Raw genomic sequence first — 20,066 nt, forward strand, 5'->3', positions numbered from 1 at the left:
AACTCCCTGTTTTCTATGTCACACACTACCACTGTCACTGCATGGCCACGGGCCAGTGGGTAAATGGACAATTAAAAGCAAAAGCTGGATGTAAACTCTAATGTAACCAGGTGTGATTAAAGGGATGTGGTCTAGGGTGCCAGTGTGTAGAGGAGGTGAAGGGGCAAGTTGCTTTGTGTATCAATAGCATTCCTCATTAAGACAGCGATGCCGCTGCGCTTTTTGTCTAAGTCTTAAGTCCTTCATATCAATATATTTCCTGCCAAGGCCTTTTTATTGCCTGGGGAATGGTGGCACACTAAGTAGGTGTGGTAACTTTGAGCCTGGTGTGTCTGGTAGGGTATGGCAGTCCATGGGGGTGGAAGATGGTCCATAGCAGTGTTTGGGTGGAGCCTGGGGGAAGCCTGGGGGTCCATGGGGGTGTCTATGGTAGTCTGGGGGGGTTTAGGTGTCTGTGAGAGTCTGGGTGGAGCCTGGCTGTGCATGGCGGTGTCTGTAAGAGTCTGGGTGGAGCCTGGCTGTGCATGGCGGTGTCTGTGAGAGTCTGGGTGGAGCCTGGCTGTGCATGGCGGTGTCTGTGAGAGTCTGGGTGGAGCCTGGCTGTGCATGGCGGTGTCTGTGAGAGTCTGGGTGGAGCCTGGCTGTGCATGGCGGTGTCTGTGAGAGTCTGGGTGGAGCCTGGCTGTGCTTGGCGGTGTCTGTGAGAGTCTGGGTGGAGCCTGGCTGTGCATGGCGGTGTCTGTGAGAGTCTGGGTGGAGCCTGGCTGTGCATGGCGGTGTCTGTGAGAGTCTGGGTGGAGCCTGGCTGTGCATGGCGGTGTCTGTGAGAGTCTGGGTAGAACCTGGGTATCCATGGCGGTATCTGTGAGAGTTTGGCTGTCCATGTCTGGGGGAGTCAGGTATTTAATGACGGACATTATAAATGGCAATGATGTAGTACAAATATGCATGGTTGTCTGGTCCGTCTGTCATCCTCTGTCTGGCTTTAAATGTCTGTCTGACTGAATCACTGTCAATGTCTCTCAGCCTCTGGCTGTCTGTCTGTATATGTCTGTCTGACTGAATCACTGTCAATGTCTCTCAGCCTCTGGCTGTCTGTCTGTATATGTCTGTCTGACTGAATCACTGTCAATGTCTCTCAGCCTCTGGCTGTCTGTCTGTATATGTCTGTCTGACTGAATCACTGTCAATGTCTCTCAGCCTCTGGCTGTCTGTCTGTATATGTCTGTCTGACTGAATCACTGTCAATGTCTCTAAGCCTCTGGCTGTCTGTCTGTATATGTCTGTCTGACTGAATCACTGTCAATGTCTCTCAGCCTCTGGCTGTCTGTCTGTATATGTCTGTCTGACTGAATCACTGTCAATGTTTCTCAGCATCTGTCTTTATATGAATATCTGTCTGACTGACTCACTGTCTATGTCTTTAAGTCTCTATCTGTCTATCTGTCTGTCTGTGTATATCTGTCTGACTGACTCACTGTCAGTGTCTGTAAGCATCTGGCTGTGTATCTATAAATGTCTGAATGTCTGTCAATGGGGAAAAAAAATTGGCGGTGACATTGCATACCACACTCAGGACCACGTAGTTTGTCATTACTACAACACATTTAGCATTAGGATTTTGGAGAAATCGCATTCCATTCGACTGGCATACTTCTATGTTTATTTAATCACAAAAATGTTTTGTTGTCAGAAACATAAAACTATCTTGAGTATGCTCAACCTTGAACACCAAAAACAAAAGCATTCCTCCAAAAACAGAACTCCTGATAAAAAGAAAAGCCTCCTGTGTGTTTTCAGTTGTGTTAAGCAAACTCACAATCCTATTGTAACTGATTGTCCTGCAATTGTTTGTGTGAAACAATATATTTGATCAATATTTGCACCAAAACCTGCATGTGCCCCTTATAACATTGTTGGTAAAAGGCAGGACACAGGCACAACTTAGGACTTTTAATGAAAAGAACTAAGACAAGACAAACCCAAACATTAAAAGAAAGATGTTACAAAAAAGAATGGAATACAAAACAATGACTGACGAGATGCAAGAGAGGAGGAACTTAAATAGGGCCAGTGATGAGGAACACAGGTGAGGACAATAACAACAAACAGGTCCGTGCTCTGAATGAGGGAGAGAGGGCATTGGATCTCACTGGCACGGCAGGCCTGCAATGCCAGGATGTGACCCCTGTGGATTCATTCTGTTAAATGTGGACCATCCAAGTGGATAAATGGATGCTAAAAAGACCTTTGCAAACATTATTTAAAATTAAACCTTAAAACTCAGAAAAAGACAATGCCCATGTAAAAAAAGATTTGGATGTGTGGACAGTCTTGATATCTCATTTCCTTTAGGGCATAACATACTAATACTTCCTAAATAATATCACATACACATTTTCATTTCCTTTCAAACACATACACATGCGGAAGCAATGAGATATATACAATGAGATATATACATTTTACAGAATGCAACAAGAGTAAATCTTACATTATCCAACCCTCTGTGGATTAACCCGACCTACCCGTCTCATATAACTAACCTTTCTGGTACCAAACTGGTGCTTACTACAATCATGACAGAAACGGTCCATTATACCACAGTGACAGAATGTGACTGCATTTACATGTGCAAATGTATTTTAATAATATTGTAATTATTTGAGGCACAGCAATTTGCAATATGCGGTGAGCTCTGGGAGACGAGGCAATTGTGTCGTTTGCAGAAGCAGTGAAGGAGAGGTGAGAGAATGACCGGATGGGTCTCACCCAGACTATCACATTACCTCAGCGCTCACCATTAAACATGAGTCTGGCTTGGCCTCTCTCCATGGCCCATTCAGTGCCCTCTCTGTACACTCTTAAAGGGACAAACCTCCCCACGGAACATAATAACTCAGTAAACTGATGAATTGTGCTCTGGGTAATAGGGTTCAAACCTAATACATGCCTTACAAGAGAAAGCTTGCTGTTCCTAAGTTGTGTAAGAAGACGAGGCACTCCAATGGGCCCATTAACCAGTACCTCAACAGCTACATTTACAGATTGGCACACTTGCCAACCGGTCCCATTACCCCTGTTTCCTCCATTGCTAAACTAATCCAACACTGTCGTTTTGTTAAGTCGGTGGCCTCCACCTAGACGGGGATAATGGTTCTGTCAAATTAACTGACAATTGAGGTATAGGACAGTCTGTACATCCAGAGAGGTACATTACTGTGTAAAGTATGAGAATATTATTACACAGTCAAGAAATGCAATATCCATCATTCCACCACCTCAGCAATTATCTAAAGAAGCAGTAACTCAGGGAGAAGGCTGTACGGTAACTAGAACGCTGAAATTGCACAATGAAATGAGCTCATCACCATTCCTTTTGAAATAGCTACTTTTATGGCCTCTGAAAATCCATGATGTGACAATTTCTAACCAGTTTTGAGAGCGATCAGGTCCCGAAGCAGAAGAACAATACTCTCCCTTCTGTCTGTGTTGTGTGATGCTTTGTTCTGCTGTGGGACAGGCCTTCTTTTCTGCTCTCCAGGCACACGCATCACTGATTGACAGCTTTGGGGAATGTGGCCTCTCTCTCTCTCTCTCTCTCTCTGTCTCTGACAGTTTTGAGGAGTGTAAGTCTGGCTAACAAAACTAGGCCACAGTGTAATTTCACATTTGTTACACAGCCAATAGCATACGTCTGTCCTGTCACTGTGCATCTGTTTATCTCAGAGTCCCAGGGGAACGCGGCCCATTCACTGCAATATACAGTATGTACAGTAGGTCACATAACATGCAGTCTGTGAACACACTGTAGTACCAATATGATAGTAATCCATACAAGTCCATGTGGTGCGAAGGTTTTCAACAGTTCCCTGTCAGCGTTTTTGTATGGCACTATGTTTGTTTTCTGTCGTAGGCCATATAACCAATGATTCTCAACTGTTTATTACATACTGGAGGTTGAGGCAAAGATCAGGCTTTTCAGTGGAATGAAAGAGCGAGGCACAACTGTCAGCTTCTGGCAGTTATTTTCCACTGTTATAGTAAATAGGCACCTGATATCAGTTTGCTGAGCTTTGGGTGGACAGGGGAGTGGGAGAGTCCGCGGTGAGTGAACGTAGAGGCGGTGAGAGCGGCCAAGGGGGACCGACATTCATCCGTTTCTGTTTCACATCCTGGATACCTTTGTGTGGACTCGTGTGTTTGCATGCATGCATGTGTGTGTGTGTATATTTGATTGTGTGTGACTCTGCTTGGACTGGGTCTATGGTGACACAGGGCTGCACAGGAAGATACCAGATAGAGAAATGCTGGTTAGAAATCAACCGCAAAGAGGAAGTGAGCACTAAAACGGACTGCATGACAACCCAGCTGAGGATCAGAGAGGCAGGTCAGGGCATTGATCAAGTGAACGCGTGCTTCACAAAACGTTATGCTTTTCTGTCTGTGTCACTGTCTACGTGATTGTGTGAATGTGCGTCTGTATTTGTTTGTGTTTGTGTAGAAGAGGTTCAGGAAGTAGCTCAGCTTCATTTCTTAGACTCATCTGGGGGGGTCCTGCGCTCTGATTCATCATGACTCACTGATCATGTTTCTCTTTTTCCTTTTTCGTTGGCAGAAAACGGAGGCCTTCGGTTGCCTGAGACGCACCAGGAGAAAACAGAGCAGAATATAACCCAGAGAGAGGGCAGACGACTCACGCAGGACTGACGTGGAGGATTGGGGTCACAGCGATTGGGAGAAGCGACGCGAGAGCCATGAGGGAGGAAGGTGGGGAGGACTGGCTGCATTTACCCATCATCCCCGGAAACCATCTCCACTAATACGTCGGTCCCCATTCCTCCTCTGCAAGCTTCCTCACGGGGTTGACCACTGATATGACCCCCGGCCCTTCTGGCAACAGGAAGTCCAGCTCCAGGCTCTGTGTTGGTGTCCCACCATATCCTGGTAGAGCCCTGCCCCAACGCCAGTCCTAAAGCTTGGGATAAACCGACAGAAGACCAACGGACAGCTTCTGGAACACCAGAAGAATGAAATATTCCTGAGTCAATCCTGCTTTGTGGTTCTCATTTCTTTCTGTGTGCTCTGAGTAGAAAGTGAGGCTCTCTCTTCCCATCAAGCCCTTGTGGCCGTAAAGATTCAGACATTATCCTATATCCCTGCACGGACATTCATCCTTCTCTTCGTTCGCAGAGCCTCTTATCTCTGCTCCTTTGGCCGGTTTGACCCCAAACATCCCTTTTCGCCGAACGGCACGTTCTCTTCTGCGATCACCACGTTTTCCTCAGTGTTCGCCGCGTGGCAGACGACCATGGGTTGCCGGCAGAGTTCGGAGGAGAAGGAGGCAGCTCGGCGCTCCCGGCGTATCGACCGCCACTTGCGCTCCGAAAGCCAGCGGCAGCGCCGTGAGATCAAGCTGCTCCTGCTGGGTACCAGCAACTCTGGCAAGAGCACCATTGTCAAGCAGATGAAGATCATCCACAGCGGAGGCTTCAATCTGGACGCCTGCAAGGAATACAAGCCCCTCATCCTTTACAATGCCATCGACTCACTCACGCGCATCATCAGAGCCCTTGCCGCGCTCAAGATCGATTTCCACAACCCGGACCGGGCCTATGACGCCGTGCAGCTCTTCGCCCTGACCGGGCCGGCCGAGAGCAAAGGGGAGATCACGGCAGAACTGCAGGGGGTCATGAAGCGCCTATGGGCCGACTCTGGGGTGCAGGAGTGCTTCTGCCGCTCCAACGAGTACCACCTGGAGGACAACACGGCCTACTACCTGAACGACCTGGACCGCATCTCCTCCGCTGACTACATCCCCACCGTGGAGGACATCCTCCGCTCCCGCGACATGACCACGGGCATCGTGGAGAACAAGTTCACCTTCAAGGAGCTCACCTTCAAGATGGTGGACGTGGGGGGGCAGCGCTCGGAGAGGAAGAAGTGGATCCACTGCTTCGAGGGCGTGACCGCCATCATTTTCTGCGTGGAGCTAAGTGGCTATGACCTCAAGCTCTACGAGGACAATCAGACGGTAAGGGAAGCCATAGGGGCAACTTGCACAACGTTAGCAGTTACACCACCAGCCAGTTCCTGTCCGCCCTTTGTCATCACACCCTTGTTCCGTAAACCGCATCGTTGTGGCATTCGCCTCTTCACACTTTAATTCAATCTATCTCTACCAGGCTTTCCACACCACGGTTTCTGCAGCACTGAATATACATCATATTATGTTTAAAAATGGTAAGGGTCTTGGAGATGACCCCTAGCGTGCTCCCTCATAACGTTGGGGTTAAAAACAGGTACAGTAAATGATCAAGTTACTAACCGGTTCAAAGAGGAAGGTAGTTCTGACATTCTTTGTGGGTATGATAGCTTTAGCCTGTAAAACCATGAAAAGGGAAGAATGTGTTCAGAGATAACGGGTTAGTGAAGCAGGCTGTTGTGTGAAGCATTGAGAGCAGATAACACACCCAAGAGCACATGAGCCTGATGGTATCTCTGCTGAGTCATCACTATTCTATGGCCCTCTTTCTTTACAACCTTCTGCATTTCCCTGCATCTACTTCTACATCGCGGTTACAGGAAGTGCGTATTCTCAGTATCTGCACTATATTTCTTGGAAAACGCCTTAGTTACAAAGAGGATTGGATCTTTGCCGCCGGACAAATTGTGGGAAAGATGTTGCTTTAACACATAAAAACCACACATTTGTAACTTTTAGCAATACCCCACCATCATGTGGCAATGTCTGCGGCCTGATAATGGATGTGCCACACAAGACAAGATGTCCTAGGCCCTCGACGAGTTAGTACATGAAATCAATTAGTCTCAGCAAGTTATAAATACATTCTTGAGAGGAAAATGCAGTCAGGTGTTAATTGAGTTCACAGTGGAAGGTGTGAGGGTATACTGTACCTGTGAGAATTAGCAGCTTGTGAGGGCACTGTGCAGCAGTGGGACATTGCAGGTGCTGGAACAACTGACTTCCTAGATGGGAAGGGGGAACCTAAGAAAAGGCAATGAGAGTAAGTGATTTCAGGAGGAAAAACTGACTGGAGGAAATCGGAGCCGCACGGCCACACCCTCCCCCCGTGCACGCCCCTGTCTGTCGGCGAGGCCTCAGATGGTGAACATGATTTATGAACTCCGCTCCAGGTGTAGTTGGCAGGCACAGCTGATTGGGGCCTTATCAGTGAAACGTCTGTTGATGTGATAACACAGCCCTTTACCGCGGGATGCTTTTTCAACCCATTGTGTGTGGAGGTAGTAATCGTTTTACTGGTCCAATCAGTGCAATATGAAGTAGTGCATTTAAAAACATTATTTGGTTTGGGTGCAAAATAACCTGACCGAAGCCCAGAAATTCTGCTGACCCTAACCTTGACCTTTGACAATAATATTTATGCCTATACTGTATGTGTCCTTGCCCCGGATGCCTAAACCTTCAAGTAACCATGTGTGGTAAAATAAAATGTTAACACCTATGCCCAGCTGTAAGTTTTTCCCTAAAAGTTATGGATAAAAACATATTTGTGTGTGAGATTCACAGCTCACATTTGAACTTCATTGTTAGGTGGCTGTCAAGTGTGTAATCATAGTGTTCTCAGCGTACAACACTGCAGTCCAATCAGAACAGCTCAACCTAATTACAATTCCTAGCCCCCTATTACAGTTGTGATGCAATGCACATCATGGAAATATTTAAAGTCCCAAACCCTATTACTTTTGAAATGCAAATGTGTATTTATGTATTAATTTATTTAATGATATGGCACATTTAGTCCTCCATAATACATAACCCCCCAGTCTGGAGTGTTTGGTGTGATTTCTGCAGTGTGGACATCTGCTTCCCACATGTGCGCATACTGGATCACACCCCCACAAAATTCAATGGACACTTAAACCCCAGGTAGCATTATGAGTCAATATGTCTCCTAAATCCTAGAAGCCAGATGGGAATGTGTCTGAAGATAGCCAGGGATCAACATGGAGTGAGGCAGAGGCAATAAGTCAGAGTGGAAGTCAGAGACTGCCAGGGAGGGACTTTGAGAGAAAGGGGTGAGACTGAATTAGATTATTCAACGAGTGCTCAACGCATTATAGCTGGCCCAGATGCTCAGTGGATGGCCCACATCCTATCTCTCACAGCTCCACCCATATCCCCACTGATGGAGTCGATGCCACTCAATCTCAGATAACTGTCTCTCTACTCAAACAGAGCAACAGAAAGGGGATTGATCAGAAAGAGGCTTATGGATCATTTGGTAGGACAAAATGTGATATGTTTCTAGTTTAGAGTGTGCATCAGAGGGGAACTGTCTTTTAAGGGGAGAATCCCCTTTTTGAAATAGTAAGTTCTTGCTTCCTTTCCTTGAACAACCATGGGGTGTCCCCACAAATTCAGTGGGAAGGACCCCTAAATGCTACTGAAGGAACCTTTTTTAAGAGTGTATCTTTGATGGAATATCTGTGAAAACTGATTAGTTGTTTTTGTCAGTGGTCATACATCCTAGATGGTCTATGTACAGTACAGCCTCTTTTGGGACTGTCGTTAATCCGTGCAGCAGCGGGAGAAGACTAAGAGCTGAGGTGCAATGGTGACCTTAAGCAATATTTCAGAACGGTTTTAACATCCTTCGAGTAATTGGCTGATTTTGAATGTATAAATAGTCTTATTTTGTGCCGAGGCACACTGATACTTACTCAGACCAACCATTAACACAACAATGATGAAGACAATTACGTAACCAGAGGATAGACAGGGAATTGTTCTTTGCTTGGTTGTGGAATGAGATTGATCAAGGGGAGAGTGTAGGCAGAGGGCTCTCTACCTAGAGATTTAATTTTCAGCGACTGGATAGAAAAGATCCAGGGGTAATTGAAGGGATAGTTTGGCACAGGCGGATGCTTGGTGGACACTATGCTTTTTGACTGTGAAACATGAAACATAAAAAAAGAAGGTTGAACAATAGCAAGTTGAGCCCATCCTCACCTGAGAAACCAGAAATAAACAAATAGACAGAATCATGTATGCTGTGTACGTGGAACGATGAATTGGAATTGGACTTCCTCACTCCACCGCAGCATGAATTACTAGATCACTTGCTGGCCATGTTACACAGGAACAATTACAGTAGAGCAAAACATTTTGACCACCAAACCATTTCCTGATGCATTTTCTCTGTCCCATCCGTGTCTTCATTATGAACCTGTTGCCATGGCTTCAGTTGCCTAGCAACAGGCCAGTCAAACGACTAATCCTGGGCTGTTGACGGTAAGCTGTGACTTAGAGAGTGTGTGTATCTGTCTGTCTGTGTGTATGTGTATATTGTATATATACATATATGTATATTTGCATATATATATGTACATATGTAGATAGTCATGTATATTTATACAGAATGAGTGTGTGTTCTATCTGCATGGGTGTGTGTGAATGATTAAACTGTTATATGCAGAAGGAAGGGCTAAACAACCGAATTGCACATTGTTTGCACGTGAGGTGAATACAAAGCACAAGGGCTTTCTGGTTGTAGTGGCGTGCACAGTGGACATTTCACAGAGCTGTTAGTGTGACCTGTGATTGCACTCTAAGCCCAATAGACATAGCAGAGACTTTAATTTAAAGTGTCCAGTGACTCCAGAGAGAATCCAGAATAGGACCACACTTCTCAACAGATTTAACATCCCCAAATATGGAGTGTAAGAATACAAAGTAAGAAATATTGTCATAATTTTACAAAATGAAGCACCCCAAGGGAAAAATACACATTCTAATGTAATACAACTGTATTACAAGTATAATACAAAGTCAAATAAAATACTTCAAACACAGAATATGTTATACATTTAATATAATCTCTTGAAGAAAGCATTACTATTTTGTGCATATTACCCAGCCTCCTTGTCTGCAGCTGAAATGTTTTCTTTATACTTATTTACATCATATTTAGACTACTGTTTTGATGTTCATTTTGAAACTGAGTAATATTGCATTTTTAACTAATATTTGGTAACTTTAGTCACTTTAATAAGAACAACTACAATCTGATGATTTGCAGTATGATAAGACACAGCATATCATTGTGAGATCTGCATCAGTGGACACATTTATCAAACTCTGACGCTGCTTAACCTGCTTTGGAGTTGTTGTAATAAGGCCACTATTGCAAACTGGACTTCAAGGAATTAGGAGTGAATAAAAATTGAGAAAAAAGGTTAATTGGTCCACTGTAATCAGAATATGTTGTACCAACCACAACTGTATTGGGGTGTGTTGGAGTTTTGGCTGAAAGGATGGTTTGATCAGTCAAGGTAACTCTGGCTTGGATGTTACAGCATCTAACCAGTGACCAGAATCTTGCTAGATGGAATCCCTGAACCAGCAATGGAAGAATAATTGTTCATTTTATCCTGGATGTAATCATTCTAGGTAGATTCAGCAACATGATGTAAACGCAGAAGGTAAACGGCAAAGTTAGAACATTGTACATTGTGTGATGTGCAATGATTAACTTACAACAAATCACTAAATAGGCCACTAAATTGTTTAGGGCATACCAGCAACAGATGTAATACTATATACAGTCATGTGAACAACCCATGGAAAGTTGTCTTTTTCTTAACTTGATCACATATTTGGATAGTTGAGCAAAATTCCAACCCACATTAATTGATTAAAGTAACCAATTTATCAATTCACACAAAACGAATAAACCACTTATGCAATGAAAATAAAGAGAAATAGAATTTCCTTCTGCAAAGAAAGTTAGTACATCCCTACATTTGCCATTGCTTAAAATAGTTAAAATTAAAATAAAAAGGATGCAAATGATCATTGGTGTGTAACTTGGGAAGGTCCAACCTTTGATAAATATTTGAAACTCTGGTCTGGTTTGGTTGTGTGTGGTGACAAATCATGCCAAAATCAAAATACCTGATATAAATAGCTGAGGCCCTCAGAAGAAAGATTGGTGCCCATGAGTCTGGGAGCGGTTACAAATCTGTTTCCAAGCAATTCAAATGACATCATTCCACTGTCTAACAGATCATGTACAAATGGTCGCTGGCAATCTACATAGAACAAGTCATCCTACAAAATTCAAGACAAAAGCTGACCAAAAGATGGTCATAGAAGTCTCTTAGAACCTGAGGTTAACATCAAGGGATCTAAAGGCCTCTCTTGCCACAATGTTGAAGTACATGAGAACTGTCAGAAACAGACTCCACAAACTTGGCCTACTGTACGTGGGTGGGCAGGAAGGAAGAAGCCTTTGCTTTAAAAATGGACAAGACACTACTGATGTTTGCCAGAGAACACCTGGGTAAAGACTCCTGGAACAATTTGCTCTGGACAAATGAGTAAAAAATGTTGTTGTTTGGCCGCAATGCCAGATGCCCATGTTTGATGAAATCGAAACACTGCCTTTGAACAGAAGAACCTTTATACCAACCTTAAAGCTTTGAGCTGGTTGCATTACGTTTTGGGGCTGCTTTAATGCCACAGAGCCTGGCCAACTTACCATCATTGGGTCACCATGAATTCCATATTATAGCAGAGAATTCTTGAGGAGAATGTGAGGCCATCTGTCTGAAGCAGTACTGTAAAGGAAAATAGGCAGAAATTCCTCTCAGGCGATGTAAGAGATTGACAGACATTTACAAGAAGCAGCTAAATTAAGTTACTTCAGTCAAAGCATGCAACACCAGCATTTATAGATAGGTGTGTACTTGTTTTTACTGTGCAATTAATTAGCATTTCTGTAGATTTTTATGAATACACAATCGCAAAGTATAGTCTTTAATTACATTTTTTGAATTACGTTGCCAATGTCTGTTAATAGTGATAAGAAGTGTACATGGCCAAATAATTATAAAGAAAATGTTTCCAAGGGGTATGCTTACAATACATATTACAATACATACAACAATATGTGTGTATAGGTATTAAAGCATGATTTTAACATATTTACATATTTAAAACAATTTTACAGCTGACAGGAATACAGAGTAGGACTATTTTCAGTTTACCAACAGAAGTACTAACTATGCAAATAATTGACAAGACATTAAAAAAAAATTACATTTAAAACTTAAACTGGTCTTTCTCTTAAAATCCATGTAAAGACTTTCTGAAATGAATCTTTCCAAACATACATGTAAAACAATTCAGTGAAGTACTCTGTGCTGTAACCCAACACTGTGGCTGTAAATGATAATGGTGTCTAGCAACCAGTAGTATTCATGAGAGTTAGACTTTAGGGTCTTTGGCCTAAGTATACATTGTAAAACACAATTTAATATGTTATGGACAGTCTATGGGGACATCAATGACAGTAAAATATTGAATATACTAAGATTAATCATGGAAGCTTCTTGAATTCAATTTAGACTGGAATTAAATGTTGTTTGTAGTCTGCACATTTAATTGAATCTGGAAGAGCCCAGAGCTTTTGATTGAATGAGGTTGCCATGAGCAGAAGCATTGTGAGAGAGAACACAGATAAGAGACAGGGTGGGGTGGAGAAAGGAAATGTGTACACAGCTACACAATATCTGATGAAGAGACGTATATACATTTACACAATATCTGATGAAGAGATGTATATACATTTACACAATATCTGATGAAGAGATGTATATACATTTACACAATATCTGGTGAAGAGACATATATATACATTTACACAATATCTGGTGAAGAGAGATATACACATTTACACAATATCTGGTGATTGGGAGGGAGAATCCAAGTATTCAGGTAGCATTACAAAACAGAGAGAAAGATAAATTACCTTGATTAATAGCGTAGTGTGCATAGAGAGCCTTTTGTTTAAGACTCTGGTAGTTATAAGGTAGTGCTGTTTGAATCAAACCATACTGAATTGAATTATACAGGGATTGCTCCTCACTCACTCCAGTGATTGGTATTCACTGGAAACAAAGCATTAACACGGGATTGAACCTCCTCATTATAACTCAAGCTTAATTAAGACTTATGTGTCTAGAGTGCTCAGGGAGGGCGGGGGGGGGGTCGGGGGGGGGGTGCTGCTGGGAGGCCACCGGGAGGGAGTGTGTCAGGGTCGGGGAGGAGAGAGCGAGAGCTTCATGCTGTGTCCTGGGATCCCGTCACCTTTCCCCTCCTTCCCCCTCTCTCCCGCTCAGTGAAGCTGGAACTACAGCAGTGATGGTGGGCAGGAGGAGGATAGGGAGTCCCAAAGCACAGTTGTTCCTGCTGCCTTCCTCTCCATGCAGCAGGGATCTGTTGTCGACACCCTGTTGTAGAACACATGGAGAGGGGAGCTACTGGCTGTGACCTTTAGTGTACACTCCTCAGTACCATGAGTTCAGATCCTAAGGAAGAGAAGAGCCTGCACTGGTCCCTCTTACTGTTATGCCAGAGAGAAGAGCCTGCACTGGTCCCTCTTATTGTTATGCCAGACAGAAGAGCCTGCACTGGTCCCTCTTATTGTTATGCCAGACAGAAGAGCCTGCACTGGTCCCTCTTATTGTTATGCCAGACAGAAGAGCCTGCACTGGTCCCTCTTATTGTTATGCCAGACAGAAGAGCCTGCACTGGTCCCTCTTATTGTTATGCCAGACAGAAGAGCCTGCACTGGTCCCTCTTATTGTTATGCCAGACAGAAGAGCCTGCACTGGTCCCTCTTATTGTTATGCCAGACAGAAGAGCCTGCACTGGTCCCTCTTATTGTTATGCCAGACAGAAGAGCCTGCACTGGTCCCTGTTTCCACAGAACTCTTTTAGATCCACAACTAGTCTGTGTATTCTCCACTAGGCCAGAGATAAACACTGGAAAGATATCTGAGTTTATTTATTTTATTTATTTGTTTAACATTGAACAACACTACATGTCCTGATATTTGATTGAGACAGCAAACTGGGGGAAATATAGACTCTGTCCCAGGGGTGTCGAAGGTATGCATGTATGCATTTGGCTTTCAAAGAGGTCCAGTAGTAGCTCTGAAGATTTCTCAAGTCAGTTGATTTTGTTACCACACCCGCGAAATGTGTTTATGCATAGTGGGCCGGATTGATTCCCTTGTGGATCTGGCCCGTGGGCCATATGTTTGACACCATCACGTTATGCATTACCACCATCTTTTTAAACTGTTATTAAAATCTTTAAATTCCTATGTTTTGTTGTTTCTGTCCTTTCTCTTTCTGAGCAGATCTTGTGATTTGCTCAGAGCGCCATGATGTTTTGAGTAACCTTTTAAACAGCATCTCAGTCTTCGAACTGAACTCCTCCCTCAGTCACAAGGTACTAGATACACACCACATGCCTGCAGCTCTTCCAGCCCCACCCATATCTCTCTCACTTTCCCTCCCTCCCTCCCTCCCACCCTCACACACACACACCCTCACACACACTCCTTTTCACACAAAGGCACATTCTTGCTGTGAGTCTAAAGTTCATTATTTTTGTACGAGGGTCTTTAACTGGAATATCATCTATATCAGGCCACATGTTTTTGTTAATAGTATTGTACTGGTAGGGGCATCATTCATTACAGATGCAGCTACATCTGTCCTTTGTCAGTCAGACTGCTAATCTTGTCACACTAGGTTGCACCAACTGCTCAGTGCTACCTTATGCTCAAGCTTCATACGACCATATGATTTACTGCAGGGCTGCCCAACCCTGTTCCAAGAGATCCATCATCCTTTCTCTGCAACCCCATTTGTGACTAACCTGACTTAGCTTTCCATCAAGCTAATTATTAGAATCAGGTGTGTTCAATTAGGGTTGGAGAGAAAACCTACAGGATGATAGCTCTCTAGGAACAGGGTCGGGCAGTTAATGATGAACAACTGTTTCCTTGTTCTACTTCAATATACTGTTTAGCTTTACTAAGTAATTTGTGAATACTTTTTCAGTATGTCAGACTGATTTAGGTATCTTTCAATTTTTTGATTCAGCATTTTGAGTTGAAACACAAACATCCTCAATAAAAACCTTTTTTGGAGCATTTGATCATGGAAGTTATGACTTTGGCTCTCATGGCTATATATTTCTGCTAACAGAACTGGCTCCCATTCAAGAATTTGGAAAATATCTTATGCTGGGGTTTTGATAATGCACCGCTAACAACTCTTAGGCTGCCTGAACAAATGGGGCTTGGTCTAGTGGCAAATAATTAAGAACCACAATATTTAATATTGCTTAATTTATTATGCTGACACAAACATCCAAAACAACAAGCATTTTGAAAGCATATGATCTTGAAAGTTATGACTTTGGCCCTCATGGCTATATCTTTCTTGAATATCTGCTAACAGAACTGGCTCCCATTCAGGAATTTGGAAAAAATGTTATCCTAGGGTTTTGGATAATGCACAGCTGACAACTCTGAAGCAGCCCAAACAAATGGGGTTTGGTTGGTGGCGAACAATTAAGAACCACAAGAATTAATATTGCTTAATTTATTATGCTCCAAAAATACTATCATACCCTGGCTCTACTAATGATGTCTAAACAGCAAATGATAACCGGTATGAGCAGTATCGGCACAGGATATTTGAAAATCCATGAGCATTTAAGTGTTTTAGTCTTAAATACATTAATTACACTAAACATACTTCCTATTGGTTTGGTAAGCTATGACTTTAGTAAAGCAAGCTATAATTGCAATGATTTAGCTGATTTTTGAAATTTAAAAGGAATCTAATAAATCAGCTGTTTCCAGCTACAATAGTCATTTAAAACATTGACAATGTCTCCACTGTATTTCTAATCAATTTGATGTCATTGTAATGAACAAAAAAAAATGTTTTCCTTCTGGCAACAAGGACATTTCTTGGACCATTATTTTAGTGCATCTGTCACACACTGGATGAAGGTGTCATATAGCATCCCCAGATGTAGAACTAGAAATAATGGCAATCTATCAAGAGGTATAAAACAAGGATGTCCATTGTTTCCATATTCATTCATTATACCCATTGAAAAATAAGCTATTAAAATCAGAACAAATAATAACATCACAAGTGTTTAGAAATCCAGGGGATAAAAACAATGGTCTCCATCTATGCAGATGGACTCCAAAAGTCAAAAGATTTAATCACTGTGCTATCTCATTTGGGACCCAGATAACATTTGCCTGGACTAAAACCCAATTATGATGAGTGCACTATATTTCGTATTGGATCATTAAATTGTAAAAGCTTTAAACTGACATGTGGTCTTCCTGTTGAATGGGCTGATGGGGAAGTGGATGTCCTTGGTATACACATTACTAATCTTGCAAATAGATAAGAAGAAGATAGGAAAAGACTGCTTCTAACTAGTTATACTAAAGTTGCCTTGGTCAACACCCTGGTGATCTCACAATTCACTAATTTGTTCATGGCAATACCTACACCAAGTGAATTGCTTTATTTGGAATGGTAAACCAGACAAAGAAAATGAGGCATATTTATTAAATTAATATGAGTTGGGTAGAAACCAGATTAAATATGATTAAATATGAGGGCTTTAATTAAATCTCTGAAAGCCTCTATTATACCAAAACTAAATCTAATCCAAAATAGTTTTCAAGCAGACTAAAAAGGGTGGCTCATCCAATGTTTAAACAAGCTTGGGACACTGAGCCTGAGACATATACACTGCTCAAATAAATGAAGTCTTCAGTCTTGATGAAGGAAATATATTAAACATCTTTATTGTACATTGTGTAATTCGTTGAGAACAAAATGACGTAAAAAGGATCAATGGAAGGGCTAGATTCAAACTCACACCTGGATCTCTGAGCTCCTGGCGCTACTGGCGGTGTCAGATATACAATACATAACATCCCAGAGGTTTTCAATTGGACTCAGGTCTGGGGAACATGGATGCCAGTCAATGGCATCAATGCCTTCATCATCCAGGAACTGCCTACACACTCTGGCCACATGAGGCCAGGCATTGTCCTGCACAAGGAGGAACCCAGGGCATACTGTATTAGCGTAAGTTCTGACAATGGGTCTAAGGATTTCATCCCAGTACCTAACAGCCGTCAGGGTACTGTTGGCTAGCACGTGGACAGTTTGGTCTGAAACAAGCACACCAATAGCCCGCTGGAGGTCATTTTGTAGGGCTCTGACAGTGCTCCTCCTGTTCCACCTTGCACAAAGGAGCAGACACTGGTCCTGCTGCTGTGTTGATGTCCTTGAGACTGTACTGGGAGACACAGCAAACCTTCTAGCGACAGCACGTATGGATGTGCCATCCTGGAGGAACTGGACTACCTGTGCAATCTGAATGGGCTGCAGGTACCGCCTCATGCTACCAGTAGTGACAAGGACACTTGCAAAACGCAAAACTAGAGAAGAATCAGTCAGGAAGGATAATGAGAGAGCAATTGTCTGTGGCCACCACCTACATAACCATTCCCTTTTTGGGGGTTGTCATTTTCATTTGCACCAAAACAGGTGACATTGATTCACAATCGTTTATCCTTCCTAACTGGACAGATTGATATCCCTCAAGTTTAATTGACTTGGTGTTATACTGTGTTGGTTATGTGTTCCCTTAATTATTTTGAGCAGTGTATTTGCACAAAGGAGAAATGCTTGGGTAGCCTATTCCATGATGTTTCTACTGGAGGTATGGGATGAGAAGATGTTGCTTTCTCACACCAAGGTGCCGTGGTTAATCTTATTGAGAAGAGACGTTGGAAAGGAATTGGAAAGTTTTTTTCAAATGGATCTTAACTATTGTCATTCATTTAGAATGGATGTTAAACACTACCAACGTTCTGTGAGGTTTACTTTCAGAAGTGCTGCAGCTCTGAAGATGAGTTATTACAATTACTAGACATACCAAAATGCGCTCGAATTAACTCTACAGGGTAGTTAGGTTTTTTCTGTGTGCTCAAGCATAAGTCCTGTGAAATAAAATAATGCACACTAATTAGTAGAAGGCATTCCGGAGAGAGAAGTATTATGTGTTTCACCACACACTCCTTCTCTGTTTGCCTTAACATTTTAAATGTTCAAATGATATGTCATTATGAGAATACCAAGCTGTGAACTGTAAATCATGCATTAGAAAGACCTGGCCACAATATAAAATGCATAGGCCTATTAAATGTTAATGTCTCAATGCTGGAGAAGTGAAAATAATTTGGCTGGCTTGTGAGAATAAAGCATGCATTTTATATATTTTGTATCAATTGTGGTAGGATACATATCCAAACCAATTAAGATCCAATTCCCCGTCATCTTGGAGATGTTTTAGAATCGGATCTGGTTGAATTTGGATCTCGGCCTTACTGGGTATTACATTAAACCAGAAAAGGAACCAGGCCAACCTGGCTCAGCCGGCCTGCAATTAAAAGTGATTAATGTTGTTGCTTTCATTGGATTAGAACCTGGGTCCCCCATATAAGCAGCTGTGTCTTTAACCACTACACCATGGCACCCTTTGCCAGTATAGCCTCTCGACATTACATCATTATTGTCACAGATTACACCCAGTTTAGGCTTAGTTTATGCTTTACTGCCCAAGGGTTTTTTCTCTAGCATACATTACCCCAAAAATCATGCACAGATGCATATTTCGCAAATCCATCAGAAGTTGGGTAAAGTAATGCATAACGTGTGTGTTGGGGAGAACCAAACAATGGAAATGTTGTGAATGTGGTGTGGGAAGATGCTGTAGAGGAAAGAGTGTGAATCTCCTCATTGCCACCCAGCTACAGTGGATATAAAAAGTCTACACACCCCTGTTAAAATGCCAGGTTCCTTTGATGTAAAAGAATGAGACAAAGATAAATCATGTCAGAACTTTTTCCTCATTAATGTGACCTATAACATGAACAATTCAATTGAAAAACAAACTGAAATCTTTGAGGGGGAAAAATAACAAATAAAAATCTTACAATAACCGGATTGCATAAGTGTGCACACCCTCTGTAGACTTTATATCCACTGTATATATGCCTACATTTATGGTACAAATCTAAGTATGAGACCGGTTTGGATGTCAACTCTTATACAATGAGGGAAACAATTATTTGATCCGTTTCTGATTTTGTATGTCTGTCCACTGGCAAAGAAATGATCAGTCAATAATTAAACTGGTAGGTTTATTTGAACAGTGAGAGACCGAATAGCATCAAAAAAATCAAGAAAAACGCATGTCAGAAATGTTATACATTGATTTGCATTTTAATGTGAGTGAAATAAGTATTCGACCCCTCTGCAAAACATGACTTAGTACTTGGTGGCAAAACCCTTGTTGGCTATCACAGAGGTCAGACGTTTCTTGTAGTTGGCCACCAGGTTTGCACACATCTCAGGAGGGATTTTTTCCCACTCCTCTTTGCAGAACATCTCCAAGTCATTATGTTTGTCAACTTGAACTTTCAGCTCTCTCCACAGATCTTCTATGGGATTAAGGTCTGGAGACTGGCTAGGCCACTCCAGGACCTTAATGTGCTTCTTCTTGAGGCACTCCTTTGTTGCCTTGTCCGTGTGTTTTGGGTCATTGTCATGCTGGAATACCCATCTATGACCCATTTTCAATGCCCTGGCTGAGGGAAGGAGGTTCTCACCCAAGATTTGATGGTACATGACCCCGTCCATCGTCCCTTTGATGTGAAGTTATCCTGTCCCCTTAGCAGAAAAACACCCCCAAAGCATAATGTTTCCACCTCCATGTTTGATGGTGGGGATGGTGTTTTTGGGGTCATAGGCAGCATTCCTCCTCCTCCAAACACAGGAAGTTGAGTTGACGTCAAAGAGCTCGATTTTGGTCTCATCTGACCACAAAACTTTCACCCAGTTCTCCTCTGAATCATTCAGATGTTCATTGGCAAACTTCAGACAGGCCTGTACATGTGCTTTCTTGAGCAGGGGACCTTGCAGGCGCTGCAGGATTTCAGTCCTTCAGAGCGTAATGTGTTACCAATTGTTTTCTTGGTGACTATGGTCCCAGCTGCCTTGAGATCATTGACAAGATCCACCTGTGTAGTTCTGGGCTGATTCCTCACCATTCTCATGATCATTGCAACTTCACAAGGTGAGATCTTGCATGGATCCCCAGAACGAGGGAGAT

At 42.6% G+C, this 20,066-nt stretch overlaps 1 protein-coding gene across 4 annotated transcripts in view; it reads left to right on the forward strand.

Annotated features, from left to right (window-relative positions):
* The window catches only part of gnaz (guanine nucleotide binding protein (G protein), alpha z polypeptide), a 42,489-nt gene that overhangs the window by 18,612 nt on the left and 3,811 nt on the right, over positions 1-20,066 (forward strand). For 3 of the 4 annotated variants that reach the window (XM_010877720.5, XM_010877721.5, XM_010877722.4), the window contains exon 2: positions 4,619-6,034. In XM_010877720.5, the coding sequence (XP_010876022.1) occupies positions 5,312-6,034 (723 nt within the window). In that variant the 5' untranslated portion in view covers positions 4,619-5,311. Of the gene's footprint in view, positions 1-4,120; positions 4,391-4,618; positions 6,035-20,066 lie in introns of those variants that run through there. The other variant, XM_010877723.4, reaches the window with a different exon arrangement.

Source organism: Esox lucius, chromosome 14, assembly GCF_011004845.1.
Source record: "Esox lucius isolate fEsoLuc1 chromosome 14, fEsoLuc1.pri, whole genome shotgun sequence".
In the NCBI taxonomy this organism is placed as follows: Eukaryota; Metazoa; Chordata; class Actinopteri; order Esociformes; family Esocidae; genus Esox; species Esox lucius.